General features: G+C 38.7%; 1 protein-coding gene across 1 annotated transcript in view; it reads left to right on the top strand.

The window, feature by feature from the left end:
* The window catches only part of ITGA8 (integrin subunit alpha 8), a 205,425-nt gene that overhangs the window by 31,497 nt on the left and 159,813 nt on the right, over nt 1–14,115 (top strand). The window contains exons 3-4 of the mRNA XM_073018751.1: nt 1,242–1,342; nt 5,162–5,285. Of these exons, the coding sequence (XP_072874852.1) occupies nt 1,242–1,342; nt 5,162–5,285 (225 nt within the window). The remainder of the gene's footprint in view (nt 1–1,241; nt 1,343–5,161; nt 5,286–14,115) is intronic.

Raw genomic sequence — 14,115 nt, 5'->3', positions numbered from 1 at the left:
AGTTGTTTGTTGTTGTTTTGGTCCTTTTTTGTAAGGGAGCAAGTGTTAGGCACCTCTAGTCTCCACCTGGCCGATGCCGTCTGTCCTAAGTATTTTTTAAATGCTATTGTAAATGGGATTTTTATATGATTTTGTGCCCTGCCATTTTACTAGATTTATCATTTTAAATAGTTTCTTAGTGAAATCTTTGGGGCATTCTATATATAAGATTATGTCATCTGCAAACAGGACAATTTAACTTCTTTTCTGATTTGGATGTCTTTTCTTTTTCTTGACCAACTGCTCTGGTTAGGACTTAGAGTTCTATGTTGAATGGAAGTGGTGAGAGTGGGTATTTGTTCCTGATCTTAGAGGAAAAGATTTCAACGTTTCACTGCTAAGTGTAATGTTAGCTGTGGTCTTGTGATTTATGGTTTTACGGTGTGTAGGTACATTCCTTCTATATTTAACTTTTTAAGAGATTTTATGTTGAAAGTATATTGAATTTTGTCAAATGCTTTTTCTGCATCTATTAAAATGATCATATGGTTTTTGTCCTTCATCTTATTAATGCGGGTAGTATATTTATTGATTCGCTATGTTGACCTAGCCTTGCATTCCAGGGATAAACCCCACTTAAACATGATCAATGATCCTTTTAATGTGCTGTTGGATTTGGGTTGCTAGTATTTTGTTGAAAATTTTTGCATTTATGTTTATTGGGGATATTAGCCTGTAATTTTCTTTTCTGGTAATGCCCTTGTCTGGTTTTGGTACCTTGGATTATTTCCTTCTCTTCAATTTTTTTTTTTTTTTTTTTGAGGCAGAGTCTTATTTTGTTGCCCAGGCTGGAGTGTAGTGGCACGATCTGAGTTCACTGCAACCCAACCTTCACCTCCTGGGTTCAAGTGATTTTCTCATATCAGCCTCCTGAGTAGCTGGGACTACAGGCACAAGCCACTATGCCCAGCTGTTTTTTGTTTTTTTGGGGGTTTTTTGGTATTTTTTGGTAGAGACAAGGTTTCACCATGTTGCCCAGGCTGGTCTTGAACTCCTGGACTCAAATGATCCTCCAGATTTGGCTTCCCAAATTGCTAGACTTACAGGCGTGAGCCACCGTACCCAGCCTCTCTTCAATTTTTTTGGAGGAGTTTGAGAAGGATTGGTATTACTTCAAGTATTTTTAATGTACAAATTTATTATGTGTTTTAATTGGCTGCCATGTTTTACAAATTATTAACTATTCATATCTTCTTTGTCAGACAACAGAAAGATCAGAGTTAATGGAACCAAAGAACATATTGAGTTTAAATCCAATCAGTGGTTTGGAGCAACAGTGAAAGCTCACAAAGGAAAAGTTGTGGTGAGTATGAGCCGTGGGCTTGTGCTGCTGCTTTGGAATACGGTGTGTACTGCAATGTTTTAAAGCTCATGTTTAGGAAAGCTCTTTCCTACAGGAACATGTTAGATTTTCAATGATAAGCCTGTTGGCATTTTAAAAGAAACTGAATGCTTAAAATTAAAGAATGTATTTTAGTGTTTAAAGTTATCAGAAATAACGCCTGTTTTCCAGAAAAGCAGTTAAATATTTTCAAATATTTTAAAAACAACTAAGAAAAGTAAAAGCTAAATCTTAAAGTGGTAAAATATTATACTGCTTAAGACTGACTTAGGGACTACTTAAAATCTGACCAGAAAAATAGGACAATTCCCATAAGGAGGCTAAGTTAATCTGCTTTGGTTTCATTGATCCTTTTTCCACCGAAAGGAAAACTGTCTTTCATAGTTTTTAAACGACTGACTGCATGATTCTCTGAGTTCATTAATACTTTTTAAAGTAAAAACACTCATTCCCAAATAGATAATCTTTCAGCTTCAAAGTGCTATGACTTCATAATTCTATTATTTTATTGTTCTGAGCAATGATACGTGTCTAAGTTATCAAGAAGCAAATGACTGTTGAAGTAATCTGGAAGTGTTTTTTAGTTTGGGGAATTTTTCAACCTATTGGCTTTAATTTCCTTACAACAATAAAGCAATAACTTTGGCTTTTAGGATTTGTTGAAAGCTACTTGAATTATGATTTAATAAGAATAAGTATCTAAAGGAAATGCCTTACTTTATTTAGTCTGTGGTTAACCCCAAAAAGATTTTGACATAAAACAGGTAATGTATAAAGTGTATATAGCCCTCTCTAGTTAAGAAATCCAACATTTACAATATAGTTTTTGTAGGGTTGTCTTTGTATTAATACAAGTTTTACATTCCAGAATTGGTAAGCACTTTTTAAGGTGGTATATGACTTATGGGACTTGCTATTGAAAAATCAACTCTGTGTAATAACTGTTTGGGGTTTAAAAAATCTTTTGGATAGTTTTGATTTTTTTATGTGTGTCTTGAAATTTTATCTGCAACATATAATAGTTGCATATTTATTCAATAACTGTACAAACCCTCAAAACAATGGAAACTAAAATAATACACCATGTTCATAATAAAAGTGATTAATTTTTGGCATGCATGCATTTTCTAAAATATGTGATGGGAAATAGGATAATACAGAGTATATTTCAAGCTAAATTTTTTTCTTTGAACACGGAAACTTAGCAGATTGAACATTTAAATTCTCTCCTATATGATGTAATTTTATAACTGCAAAATCCTGCCTCCAGAAGTATCATTTAATATATCCAGGTACCATGAGTATACATAGCAGGTTTGGGTCAAAGCCTAAATATATCACATCAGTATGTTTCACATCAATGTGAAACTGAGCAGATTGAAAAAGAGTAACTTTTTAGAGCTAACATCAGACAAACACTGGAAAGCATTTTCGTGGCATGAAATGCCTTTTGGTGAAACAGAAGGTGAAGCCAGTTGGATGAGATCAAGCTACACAAGTGAATGCTTCATGATGTAGACTTCCCTGTGCTTTTGCATCTGCACCTTATGCTGAATTTATGACCAGATAACTTGGGGAACCTAGAAGAGTTACAGAGTTTTGAGGTATTGGCCAAGACTTTACAATACATAGAGAGGCAAAACCAAACAACTGAAGTTGTAGAAGGGTAATTTATTTGAGACTAGGAGTTATCTTTACTAAAAGTAGTTATATAATTGGGCCAAATTAGTAGTATAATTGGCCCAAATTACCAAGGACACATTTGGAAGCATAGACCACTTTCAAATTGGGATTTTTTTTCACTTCTCTGGAATTAAGTATGACACAATACCATCAAGTTAGAAGGCAGGCTAGCAGCTCTGTGTTCTAGGATTCTGTCTTTAGAGATGAGTATTTGGAGAATCAGGTACAATATTTACAGAAGATTCAGGCAAGCAAAACAGAAGTCCAAATCATGCTAATGTTTTATACACGTTTATTTCCTCTCTTCATTCCTAACAAAATGTTATTTCATTTCCTTGAAGAGGATTTCCATACAGTGCTCTTGTTAGAATCTAAACTTCTGTAAAAACAGCCAGATCATGTTTTTCTTGCTGTTGTTTAAATTTATTTTTGCCCATAATATTCCTGATATTAAGCAAACTAATTCAGAAGCAATTCCCTCTTTTCACCATAATATATTCCTAAAAAAGGGGTCATAGGCAATGACATAAAGTATGTCTTATTTTCTCTAAAGCAACATTCCAAAAATGAAAAGGCATGGGTGAGGCATCAAATCAGTTTCTGATATGACAAATTATAAATCATAAAAGCAAAGATATAACAAACAAATGCATCATCATTTGGTATTGTAAAATTATGTTTCAACTTCTATCTGATAGGCATGCATTTAATTCAACATGTTATACATCTATTAATCAAGTTTTATATGCAAACTTTCATATGTAAGTCCTGTAGGCAGTTAAATCAATTCCAAAAAAGGTTCCAAAGTGTGAGCAAATATTTGTACAGTATGCAACATTATTTAATTTACCACTCTATATGTTAGCTGGAAATAAGCCCAGGACATTTGGTTTCTAACCCTTTGGTTATTTGCTACCTTAGAATGGAGAGGGCATTTATGAAATAATTTGGATAACTCTCCTTTCTCAAAAAGATTGAGGCCTTTGGAGTTTATCTCAATACATTTCTCCATAACAAGGAGGGCCACAGACTTGAATTGCTTCACCTGTCGTGTTTAATGCCTTGAAATGCTTGTAGCTCATTAACATGCTCTCTTCTAACTTTCTGATCACCCCTGATAAAATTGCTAAAACAGGCATAAGATGCTTTTACTTTCAGTTTTGCCCTGAATAAAAACCATGAAAGGAAAAACCAAGCCAAAAACACTGTGAAAATGGAGAAGTGCATCCAGATGAAAGTCATTGTTGAAAAGTCATAAGATACGGCTTCGGTGATAAACTAGGGGGCGTCACAAAACAGAAGTTTACTAGCTTGTTTGCATCCTTTGATTGGAAAGTCATCTTTCAAAAACAATAATTAGACACAGAAAGGAACTTGTTCTCATAAGACATCACACTGATTAATTCACTGTTTACATGATCATTTGCTTTTATGTAGGTCCAATTAAAAAGAAGAAAAGAAATATGAGTTATTCACTTTTAGGAATTATTTTCTGCTTGCCTTTAGGGGCAGAAAAAAATTAATTACTATGGTCTCTAGGTGCTGTGGCTCTTCCCTGTAATTCTAGCACTTTGGGAGGCTGAGACAAGAGGATTACTTAAGCCCAGGAGATTGAGACCAGTGGGAGCAACCTAGTGAAACTCTATCTCTACAAAAAAAAAAAAAAAAGAAAGAAGGAAAGAAAGAAAAATTAGCCAAGCATGGTGGTGTGTGCCTGTGGTCCCAGCTACTTGGGAGGCTCAGGCAAGAGGATCACTTAAGCACAGGATATTGTGGCTACAGTGAGCTGTGATTAGGCCCCTGCACTCCAGCCTGGGTGACAGAGCAAGACCTTGTCTCAAAAAATAAATAAATAAATAAGTCAGAAAACTCCTTTTTTTGCATGTATTTAGTTTTCACCAATTCTACAGTGTATTAACATAAAAAATTTACTTTTGGAAGTAATTACCTCTGATGACCAAGGTACTCATTAGCATGCTAGAGGCCAATTTATTCACCCAATAGTGTAACCGTTTGTTACACCAATAAATCAAATAAAACTATAGTATGAGAAACCTACAGCAAAAATGTATTTTTCTTGTCTTTGATGTTTCCTAGGCCTGTGCTCCTTTATATCACTGGAGAACTCTTAAACCGACGCCAGAAAAGGACCCAGTTGGCACCTGCTATGTAGCAATTCAGAACTTCAGCGCCTATGCCGAATTCTCTCCTTGCCGGAACAGTAAGCAAATTTTATTCCTTGAAAGTGACATTAGCTCAAGCGCCTTTCTATTGTAGACAGGAGTGCAGGTAGGCTCAAAACACCATTGAAAACTTACAGGGTTGCAAGGAAAAAGCTTTGGGGGTAAGTAAAGATTTTCGTCAGCCTTACAGGTGTCTTGATGTGACAGCAGGTCAAAGGCGTGGAATTCTACTGATCTTCTGTGTTTTAGAACACTTCTGATTTAAGATATTTTGCAGAATTGATTGGTTCCTTATTTTAGGCCATAAGCTGTCAGTTGCTGTTCAAAATTCACGCCCCATGTCCTAAAGAATGCTGACTCCCCACTCTACTTGTTTATTGCTGAAATGGTGTTAGCTAGCATGGTTGGACCTGGGCATATGTTCAACTTGAGATTTCTGTCTGGCTTGTGTTCTCAATGGCTGTTTCTTTCTTTACCAGCTGTGTATGCAGACTGTCTGCATGATATGCCTTTCTGCTTAAGAGGTTTAATCCTTTTTTCCAAAATGACTCTGTATACTTAGAGTTCAAATCTCATATGGCAGTTCCAGGAATCTTGCAGCCAAGCAGTCTTTAAAGCAAACCTGGGAGTGTCATCTTTGGGGCTTTGTGTTTTAATCACTTTATCTCTGTGGAATACCCAAGACTTGGGATAGCATGATGGATGGATGGATGGATGGATGGATGGATGGATGGATGGACGGATGGGTAGATGGATGGATGGACGGACGGATGGGTAGATGGATGGATGGATGGATGGATGGATGGATGGACGGACGGATGGGTAGATGGATGGATGGATGGGTGGACGGATGGGTAGATGGATGGATGGATGGGTGAATGGATGGATAGATGGATTCATCTATTTGGAGTCCTTTAATTAACTCCTCCAGTTTTCAGTGTGCCAGATAGATCACTGGGATTTGTTGATAAGCAACCTATGGATTTTCATTCTTATTCTTGATAATTCACAAGACCATACTGGAAGAAAAATGTAGTAGAAAGAACATTCTAGTGACTGATTTCAGGATATTGATTTTTAAAAAACCACTAAATCCCGGAGGGGTGGAGCAAGATGGCCGAATAGGAACAGCTCCAGTCTCCAACTCCCAGCGCGAGCGACACAGAAGACCGGCGATTTCTGCATTTTCAACTGAGCCTCTGCTGCTGATACCCAGGCAAACAGGGTCTGGAGTGGACCTCAAGCAATCTCCTACAGCTACAACCTACAGCTGAGGATCCTGACTGTTAGAAGGAAAGCTATCAAACAGGAAGGACACCTACACCAAAACCCCATCAGTACATCACCATCATCAAAGACCAGAGGCAGATAAAACCACAAAGATGGGGAAAAAGCAGGGCAGAAAAGCTGGAAATTCAAAAAATAAGAGCGCATCTCCCCCGGCAAAGGAGCGCAGCTCATCGCCAGCAACGGATCAAAGCTGGACGGAGAATGACTTCGACGAGATGAGAGAAGAAGGCTTCAGTCCATCAAATTTCTCAGAGCTAAAGGAGGAATTACGTACCCAGCGCAAAGAAACTAAAAATCTTGAAAAAAAAGTGGAAGAATTGATGGCTAGAGTAATTAATGCAGAGAAGCTCACAAACGAAATGAAAGAGACGAAAACCATGGCACGAGAAATACGTGACAAATGCACAAGCTTCAGTAACCGTCTCGATCAACTGGAAGAAAGAATGTCAGCGATGGAGGATCAAATGAATGAAATGAAGCGAGAAGAGAAACCAAAAGAAAAAAGAAGAAAAAGAAATGAACAAAGCCTGCAAGAAGTATGGGATTATGTAAAAAGACCAAATCTACGTCTGATTGGGGTGCCTGAAAGTGAGGGGGAAAATGGAACCAAGTTGGAAAACACTCTTCAGGATATCATCCAGGAGAACTTCCCCAACCTAGTAGGGCAGGCCAACATTCAAATCCAGGAAATACAGAGAACGCCACAAAGATACTCCTCGAGAAGAGCAACTCCAAGACACATAATTGCCAGATTCACCAAAGTTGAAATGAAGGAAAAAATCTTAAGGGCAGCCAGAGAGAAAGGTCGGGTTACCCACAAAGGGAAGCCCATCAGACTAACAGCAGATCTCTCGGCAGAAACTCTTCAAGCCAGAAGAGAGTGGGGGCCAATATTCAACATTCTTAAAGAAAAGAATTTTAAACCCAGAATTTTATATCCAGCCAAACTAAGTTTCATAAGTGAAGGAGAAATAAAATCCTTTACAGATAAGCAAATGCTTAGAGATTTTGTCACCACTAGGCCTGCCTTACAAGAGACCCTGAAGGAAGCACTAAACATGGAAAGGAACAACCGGTACCAGCCATTGCAAAAACATGCCAAAATGTAAAGACCATCAAGGCTAGGAAGAAACTGCATCAACTAACGAGCAAAATAACCAGTTAATATCATAATGGCAGGATCAAGTTCACACATAACAATCTTAACCTTAAATGTAAATGGACTAAATGCTCCAATTAAAAGACACAGACTGGCAAACTGGATAAAGAGTCAAGACCCATCAGTCTGCTGTATTCAGGAGACCCATCTCACACGCAGAGACATACATAGGCTCAAAATAAAGGGATGGAGGAAGATTTACCAAGCAAATGGAGAACACAAAAAAGCGGGGGTTGCAATACTAGTCTCTGATAAAACAGACTTTAAACCATCAAAGATCAAAAGAGACAAAGAAGGCCATTACATAATGGTAAAGGGATCAATTCAACAGGAAGAGCTAACTATCCTAAATATATATGCACCCAATACAGGAGCACCCAGATTCATAAAGCAAGTCCTTAGAGACTTACAAAGAGACTTAGACTCCCATACAATAATAATGGGAGACTTCAACACTCCACTGTCAACATTAGACAGATCAACGAGACAGAAAGTTAACAAGGATATCCAGGAATTGAACTCATCTCTGCAGCAAGCAGACCTAATAGACATCTATAGAACTCTCCACCCCAAATCAACAGAATATACATTCTTCTCAGCACCACATCGTACTTACTCCAAAATTGACCACGTAATTGGAAGTAAAGCACTCCTCAGCAAATGTACAAGAACAGAAATTATAACAAACTGTCTCTCAGACCACAGTGCAATCAAATTAGAACTCAGGACTAAGAAACTCAATCAAAACCGCTCAACTACATGGAAACTGAACAACCTGCTCCTGAATGACTACTGGGTACATAACGAAATGAAGGCAGAAATAAAGATGTTCTTTGAAACCAATGAGAACAAAGATACAACATACCAGAATCTCTGGGACACATTTAAAGCAGTGTGTAGAGGGAAATTTATAGCACTAAATGCCCACAAGAGAAAGCAGGAAAGATCTAAAATTGACGCTCTAACATCGCAATTAAAAGAACTAGAGAAGCAAGAGCAAACACATTCGAAAGCTAGCAGAAGGCAAGAAATAACTAAGATCAGAGCAGAACTGAAGGAGATAGAGACACAAAAAACCCTCCAAAAAATCAATGAATCCAGGAGTTGGTTTTTTGAAAAGATCAACAAAATTGACAAACCACTAGCAAGACTAATAAAGAAGAAAAGAGAGAAGAATCAAATCGACGCAATTAAAAATGATAAAGGGGATATCACCACCGACCCCACAGAAATACAAACTACCATCAGAGAATACTATAAACACCTCTACGCAAATAAACTGGAAAATCTAGAAGAAATGGATAATTTCCTGGACACTTACACTCTTCCAAGACTAAACCAGGAAGAAGTTGAATCCCTGAATAGACCAATAGTAGGCTCTGAAATTGAGGCAATAATTAATAGCCTACCAACCAAAAAAAGTCCAGGACCAGATGGATTCACAGCTGAATTCTACCAGAGGTACAAGGAGGAGCTGGTACCATTCCTTCTGAAACTATTCCAATCAATAGAAAAAGAGGGAATCCTCCCTAACTCATTTTATGAGGCCAACATCATCCTGATACCAAAGCCTGGCAGAGACACAACAAAAAAAGAGAATTTTAGACCAATATCCCTGATGAACATCGATGCAAAAATCCTCAATAAAATACTGGCAAACCGGATTCAGCAGCACATCAAAAAGCTTATCCACCATGATCAAGTGGGCTTCATCCCTGGGATGCAAGGCTGGTTCAACATTCGCAAATCAATAAACATAATCCAGCATATAAACAGAACCAAAGACAAGAACCACATCATTATCTCAATAGATGCAGAAAAGGCTTTTGACAAAATTCAACAGCCCTTCATGCTAAAAACGCTCAATAAATTCGGTATTGATGGAACGTACCTCAAAATCATAAGAGCTATTTATGACAAACCCACAGCCAATATCATACTGAATGGGCAAAAACTGGAAAAATTCCCTTTGAAAACTGGCACAAGACAGGGATGCCCTCTCTCACCACTCCTATTCAACATAGTGTTGGAAGTTCTGGCTAGGGCAATCAGGCAAGAGAAAGAAATCAAGGGGATTCAGTTAGGAAAAGAAGAAGTCAAATTGTCCCTGTTTGCAGACGACATGATTGTATATTTAGAAAACCCCATTGTCTCAGCCCAAAATCTCCTTAAGCTGATCAGCAACTTCAGCAAAGTCTCAGGATACAAAATTAATGTGCAAAAATCACAAGCATTCTTATACACCAGTGACAGTCAAACAGAGAGCCAAATCAGGAATGAACTTCCATTCACAATTGCTTCAAAGAGAATAAAATACCTAGGAATCCAACTTACAAGGGATGTAAAGGACCTCTTCAAGGAGAACTACAAACCACTGCTCAGTGAAATAAAAGAGGACACAAACAAATGGAACAACATACCATGCTCATGGATAGGAAGAATCAATATCGTGAAAATGGCCATACTGCCCAAGGTAATTTATAGATTCAATGCCATCCCCATCAAGCTACCAATGAGCTTCTTCACAGAATTGGAAAAAACTGCTTTAAAGTTCATATGGAACCAAAAAAGAGCCCGCATCTCCAAGACAATCCTAAGTCAAAAGAACAAAGCTGGAGGCATCACGCTACCTGACTTCAAACTATACTACAAGGCTACAGTAACCAAAACAGCATGGTACTGGTACCAAAACAGAGATATAGACCAATGGAACAGAACAGAGTCCTCAGAAATAATACCACACATCTACAGCCATCTGATCTTTGACAAACCTGAGAGAAACAAGAAATGGGGAAAGGATTCCCTATTTAATAAATGGTGCTGGGAAAACTGGCTAGCCATAAGTAGAAAGCTGAAACTGGATCCTTTCCTTACTCCTTATACGAAAATTAATTCAAGATGGATTAGAGACTTAAATGTTAGACCTAATACCATAAAAATCCTAGAGGAAAACCTAGGTAGTACCATTCAGGACATAGGCATGGGCAAAGACTTCATGTCTAAAACACCAAAAGCAACGGCAGCAAAAGCCAAAATTGACAAATGGGATCTCATCAAACTAAAGAGCTTCTGCACAGCAAAAGAAACTACCATCAGAGTGAGCAGGCAACCTACAGAATGGGAGAAAATTTTTGCAATCTACTCATCTGACAAAGGGCTAATATCCAGAACCTACAAAGAACTCAAACAAATTTACAAGAAAAAAACAAACAACCCCATCCAAAAGTGGGCAAAGGATATGAACAGACATTTCTCAAAAGAAGACATTCATACAGCCAACAGACACATGAAAAAATGCTCATCATCACTGGCCATCAGAGAAATGCAAATCAAAACCACAATGAGATACCATCTCACACCAGTTAGAATGGCGATCATTAAAAAGTCAGGAAACAACAGGTGCTGGAGAGGATGTGGAGAAATAGGAACACTTTTACACTGTTGGTGGGATTGTAAACTAGTTCAACCATTATGGAAAACAGTATGGCGATTCCTCAAGGATCTAGAACTAGATGTACCATATGACCCAGCCATCCCATTACTGGGTATATACCCAAAGGATTATAAATTATGCTGCTATAAGGACACATGCACACGTATGTTTATTGCAGCACTATTCACAATAGCAAAGACTTGGAATCAACCCAAATGTCCATCAGTGACAGATTGGATTAAGAAAATGTGGCACATATACACCATGGAATACTATGCAGCCATAAAAAAGGATGAGTTTGTGTCCTTTGTAGGGACATGGATGCAGCTGGAAACCATCATTCTTAGCAAACTATCACAAGAACAGAAAACCAAACACCGCATGTTCTCACTCGTAGGTGGGAACTGAACAATGAGATCACTTGGACTCGGGAAGGGAAACATCACACACCGGGGCCTATCATGGGGAGGGGGGAGGGGGGAGGGATTGCATTGGGAGTTATACCTGATGTAAATGACGAGTTGATGGGTGCAGCACACCAACATGGCACAAGTATACATATGTAGCAAACCTGCACGTTGTGCACATGTACCCTACAACTTGAAGTTTAATAATAATATATAAAAAAAAAAAAAAAAAAAAAAACCACTAAATCCCAAATTAGCTTGATCTCTAAAACTATAAATTTTTCCCCTTTTGCATGAGTGTTTCTAAAATTCATTATTAATGTAGGGAAGATTATGATCAAATGTCATAAATAAATGAAGAGAAAAAACAGATTAGTGATATTAGAGGGTTAACAAAGAGGCTACTGAGATTTAGAAACCTAAAGTACTGGGAATGGAACTGTTTGTTTGTTTGTTTGTTTTTGAGATAGCGTCTCACTCTGTCAGCCAGGCTGGAGTGCAATAGTGTGATCATGGCACAATGTGTGTGATCATGGCTCAGTGTAGCCTTGACTTCCTGGACTCAAGCAGTCCTCCCACCTCAGCCTCCCAAATAGCTGGGACCACAGGCATGTGCCACCATGCCTAGCTAATTTTTGTATATTTTGTAGAGGGGTTTTTGCCATGTTGTCCAGGCTGATCTTGAATTCCTGAGCTCATGCGATCCATCCATCTCAGCCTTTCAAAGTGCTGGGATTGCAGCCGTGCGGCACCACACCTGGCTTGGACATTTTAACTCTGATGGCTTTTAGTGAGGATTTTTAACAAGGAGAAGATTATTGCTTTCTATTTAGAAATACTGAAGTAAATCAGACGCTTCTTCAGATTACAACAAATGTCAGCTGAATGGATAGTCCATGGAATAAGGATTTTATTTTAAATAGCTTTAAAGTAGGCGTTCTTTGTAGATCATGGGACTCAAGTATTTATTCAATGCAGGATTTTTTTTTTTCTTTTTTTTTTTTTTTTTTTTTGAGATGGAGCGTTGCTCAGTCACCCAGGCTGAAGTGCAGTGGAGCGATCTCGGCTCACTGCAAGCTTCGCCTCCCAGGTTCACTCCATTCTCCTGCCTCAGCCTCCCGAGTAGCTGGGACTACAGGCGCCCGCCACTACGCCCGGCTAGTTTTTTCTTTTTTCTTTTTTTTTTTTTTTTTTTTGTACTTTTAGTAGAGACGGGGTTTCACCATGTTAGCCAGGATGGTCTTGATCTCCTGACCTCATGATCCGCCTGTCTCGGCCTCCCAAAGTGCTGGGATTACAGGTGTGAGCCACTGCACCCGGCCAGGATTTCTTAAAACACACACACACATACACACACACTGAGCACTAAACTAACTCTTCTATGTTTAGGGAATACAGCAAAGAACAAGAGGAAAAAAGCCCTCTGTTCAAGGAACTGGCTCTAGAGAGTTCCTAGATGTAGGAACTACATCTAGACATGTAAAGAAATGTGTTTATGATACAATGTCAGGCAGTGAAAAGTGCTGCAAAAAATACAACAAGACAAGAAAGGAGGGAGAGACCTGTGCTGGGGAAGCCAGGGGAAGAGCAGCATTTTAGACAAGATGATAGAAAGGGATTCTTCTAGCAAATGATTATTGGAGTAGAGAGGAGAGAAACTTCCCAGACTCAGGCAACAACCAATATGAGGCCTAGTTTGTGTCGTGTTCCATTCAAAGTGCTGTGCTCTTGGATTTATTAAGAGGTCAGTATTGTTATGCTGAAGATAAAATCCCACAAACAATAACAAAGGAAATCCAAAGTATATCAGAAAAAGAATGGGAGTGGAGAGATTCATGACTGAACTTGTTTCATCAATATTTACACCTATCCATATCCTATACTCCATGCCTGTTCTGTGATATTGACCATATGCTCACGGACAAGCTGGCTTGTTCAATGAACAACAAATAATTTAACTAAAAAGATGAGACCATCCTTCATATGCCTTTTGGCTTGATAATGTTGGATATTCTTCCAACTGCCATTAAAGATGATCTTTATAAAACTAGTCACTCCTTGTTCTGCCTTTTTGCCTGACTACCTGTGTGGGATGTGAGGGCTCACATCAAAATACACCACATGAAATGTAGACTTCTAGGGGAAAAGTTTCAGAGTGAGTTTGAACCATTCTTTTCTTATTTTTATTTTTTATTTTTGTTTTTCTGAGGTGGAGTCTCGCTCTGTCGCCCAGGCTGGAGTGCAGTGGCCGGATCTCAGCTCACTGCAAGCTCTGCGCCCGGGTTCACGCCATTCATCTGCCTCAGCCTCCTGAGTAGCTGGGATTACAGGGGCCCACCACCACGCCCGGCTAATTTTTTGTATTTTTTAAGTAGGGACAGGGTTTCCCTGTGTTAGCCAGGATGGTCTCAATCTCCTGACCTCACGATCCACCCGCCTCGGCCTCCCAAAGTGCTGGGATTACAGGCGGGAGCCACTGCGCCCGGCCAGAACCATTCTTTAAAAACGTACATTAATGTACATTTGCATCTTAAGCTGCACGGACACAGTAGGCTAATAGCTCAACAAAGATAGAATGG

Source organism: Chlorocebus sabaeus, chromosome 9 (genome assembly GCF_047675955.1).
Source record: "Chlorocebus sabaeus isolate Y175 chromosome 9, mChlSab1.0.hap1, whole genome shotgun sequence".
NCBI classification, from domain to species: Eukaryota; Metazoa; Chordata; class Mammalia; order Primates; family Cercopithecidae; genus Chlorocebus; species Chlorocebus sabaeus.
The sequence above is the reverse complement of the archived record's forward strand: the minus strand, read 5'-3'. Positions and strand labels throughout refer to the sequence as shown.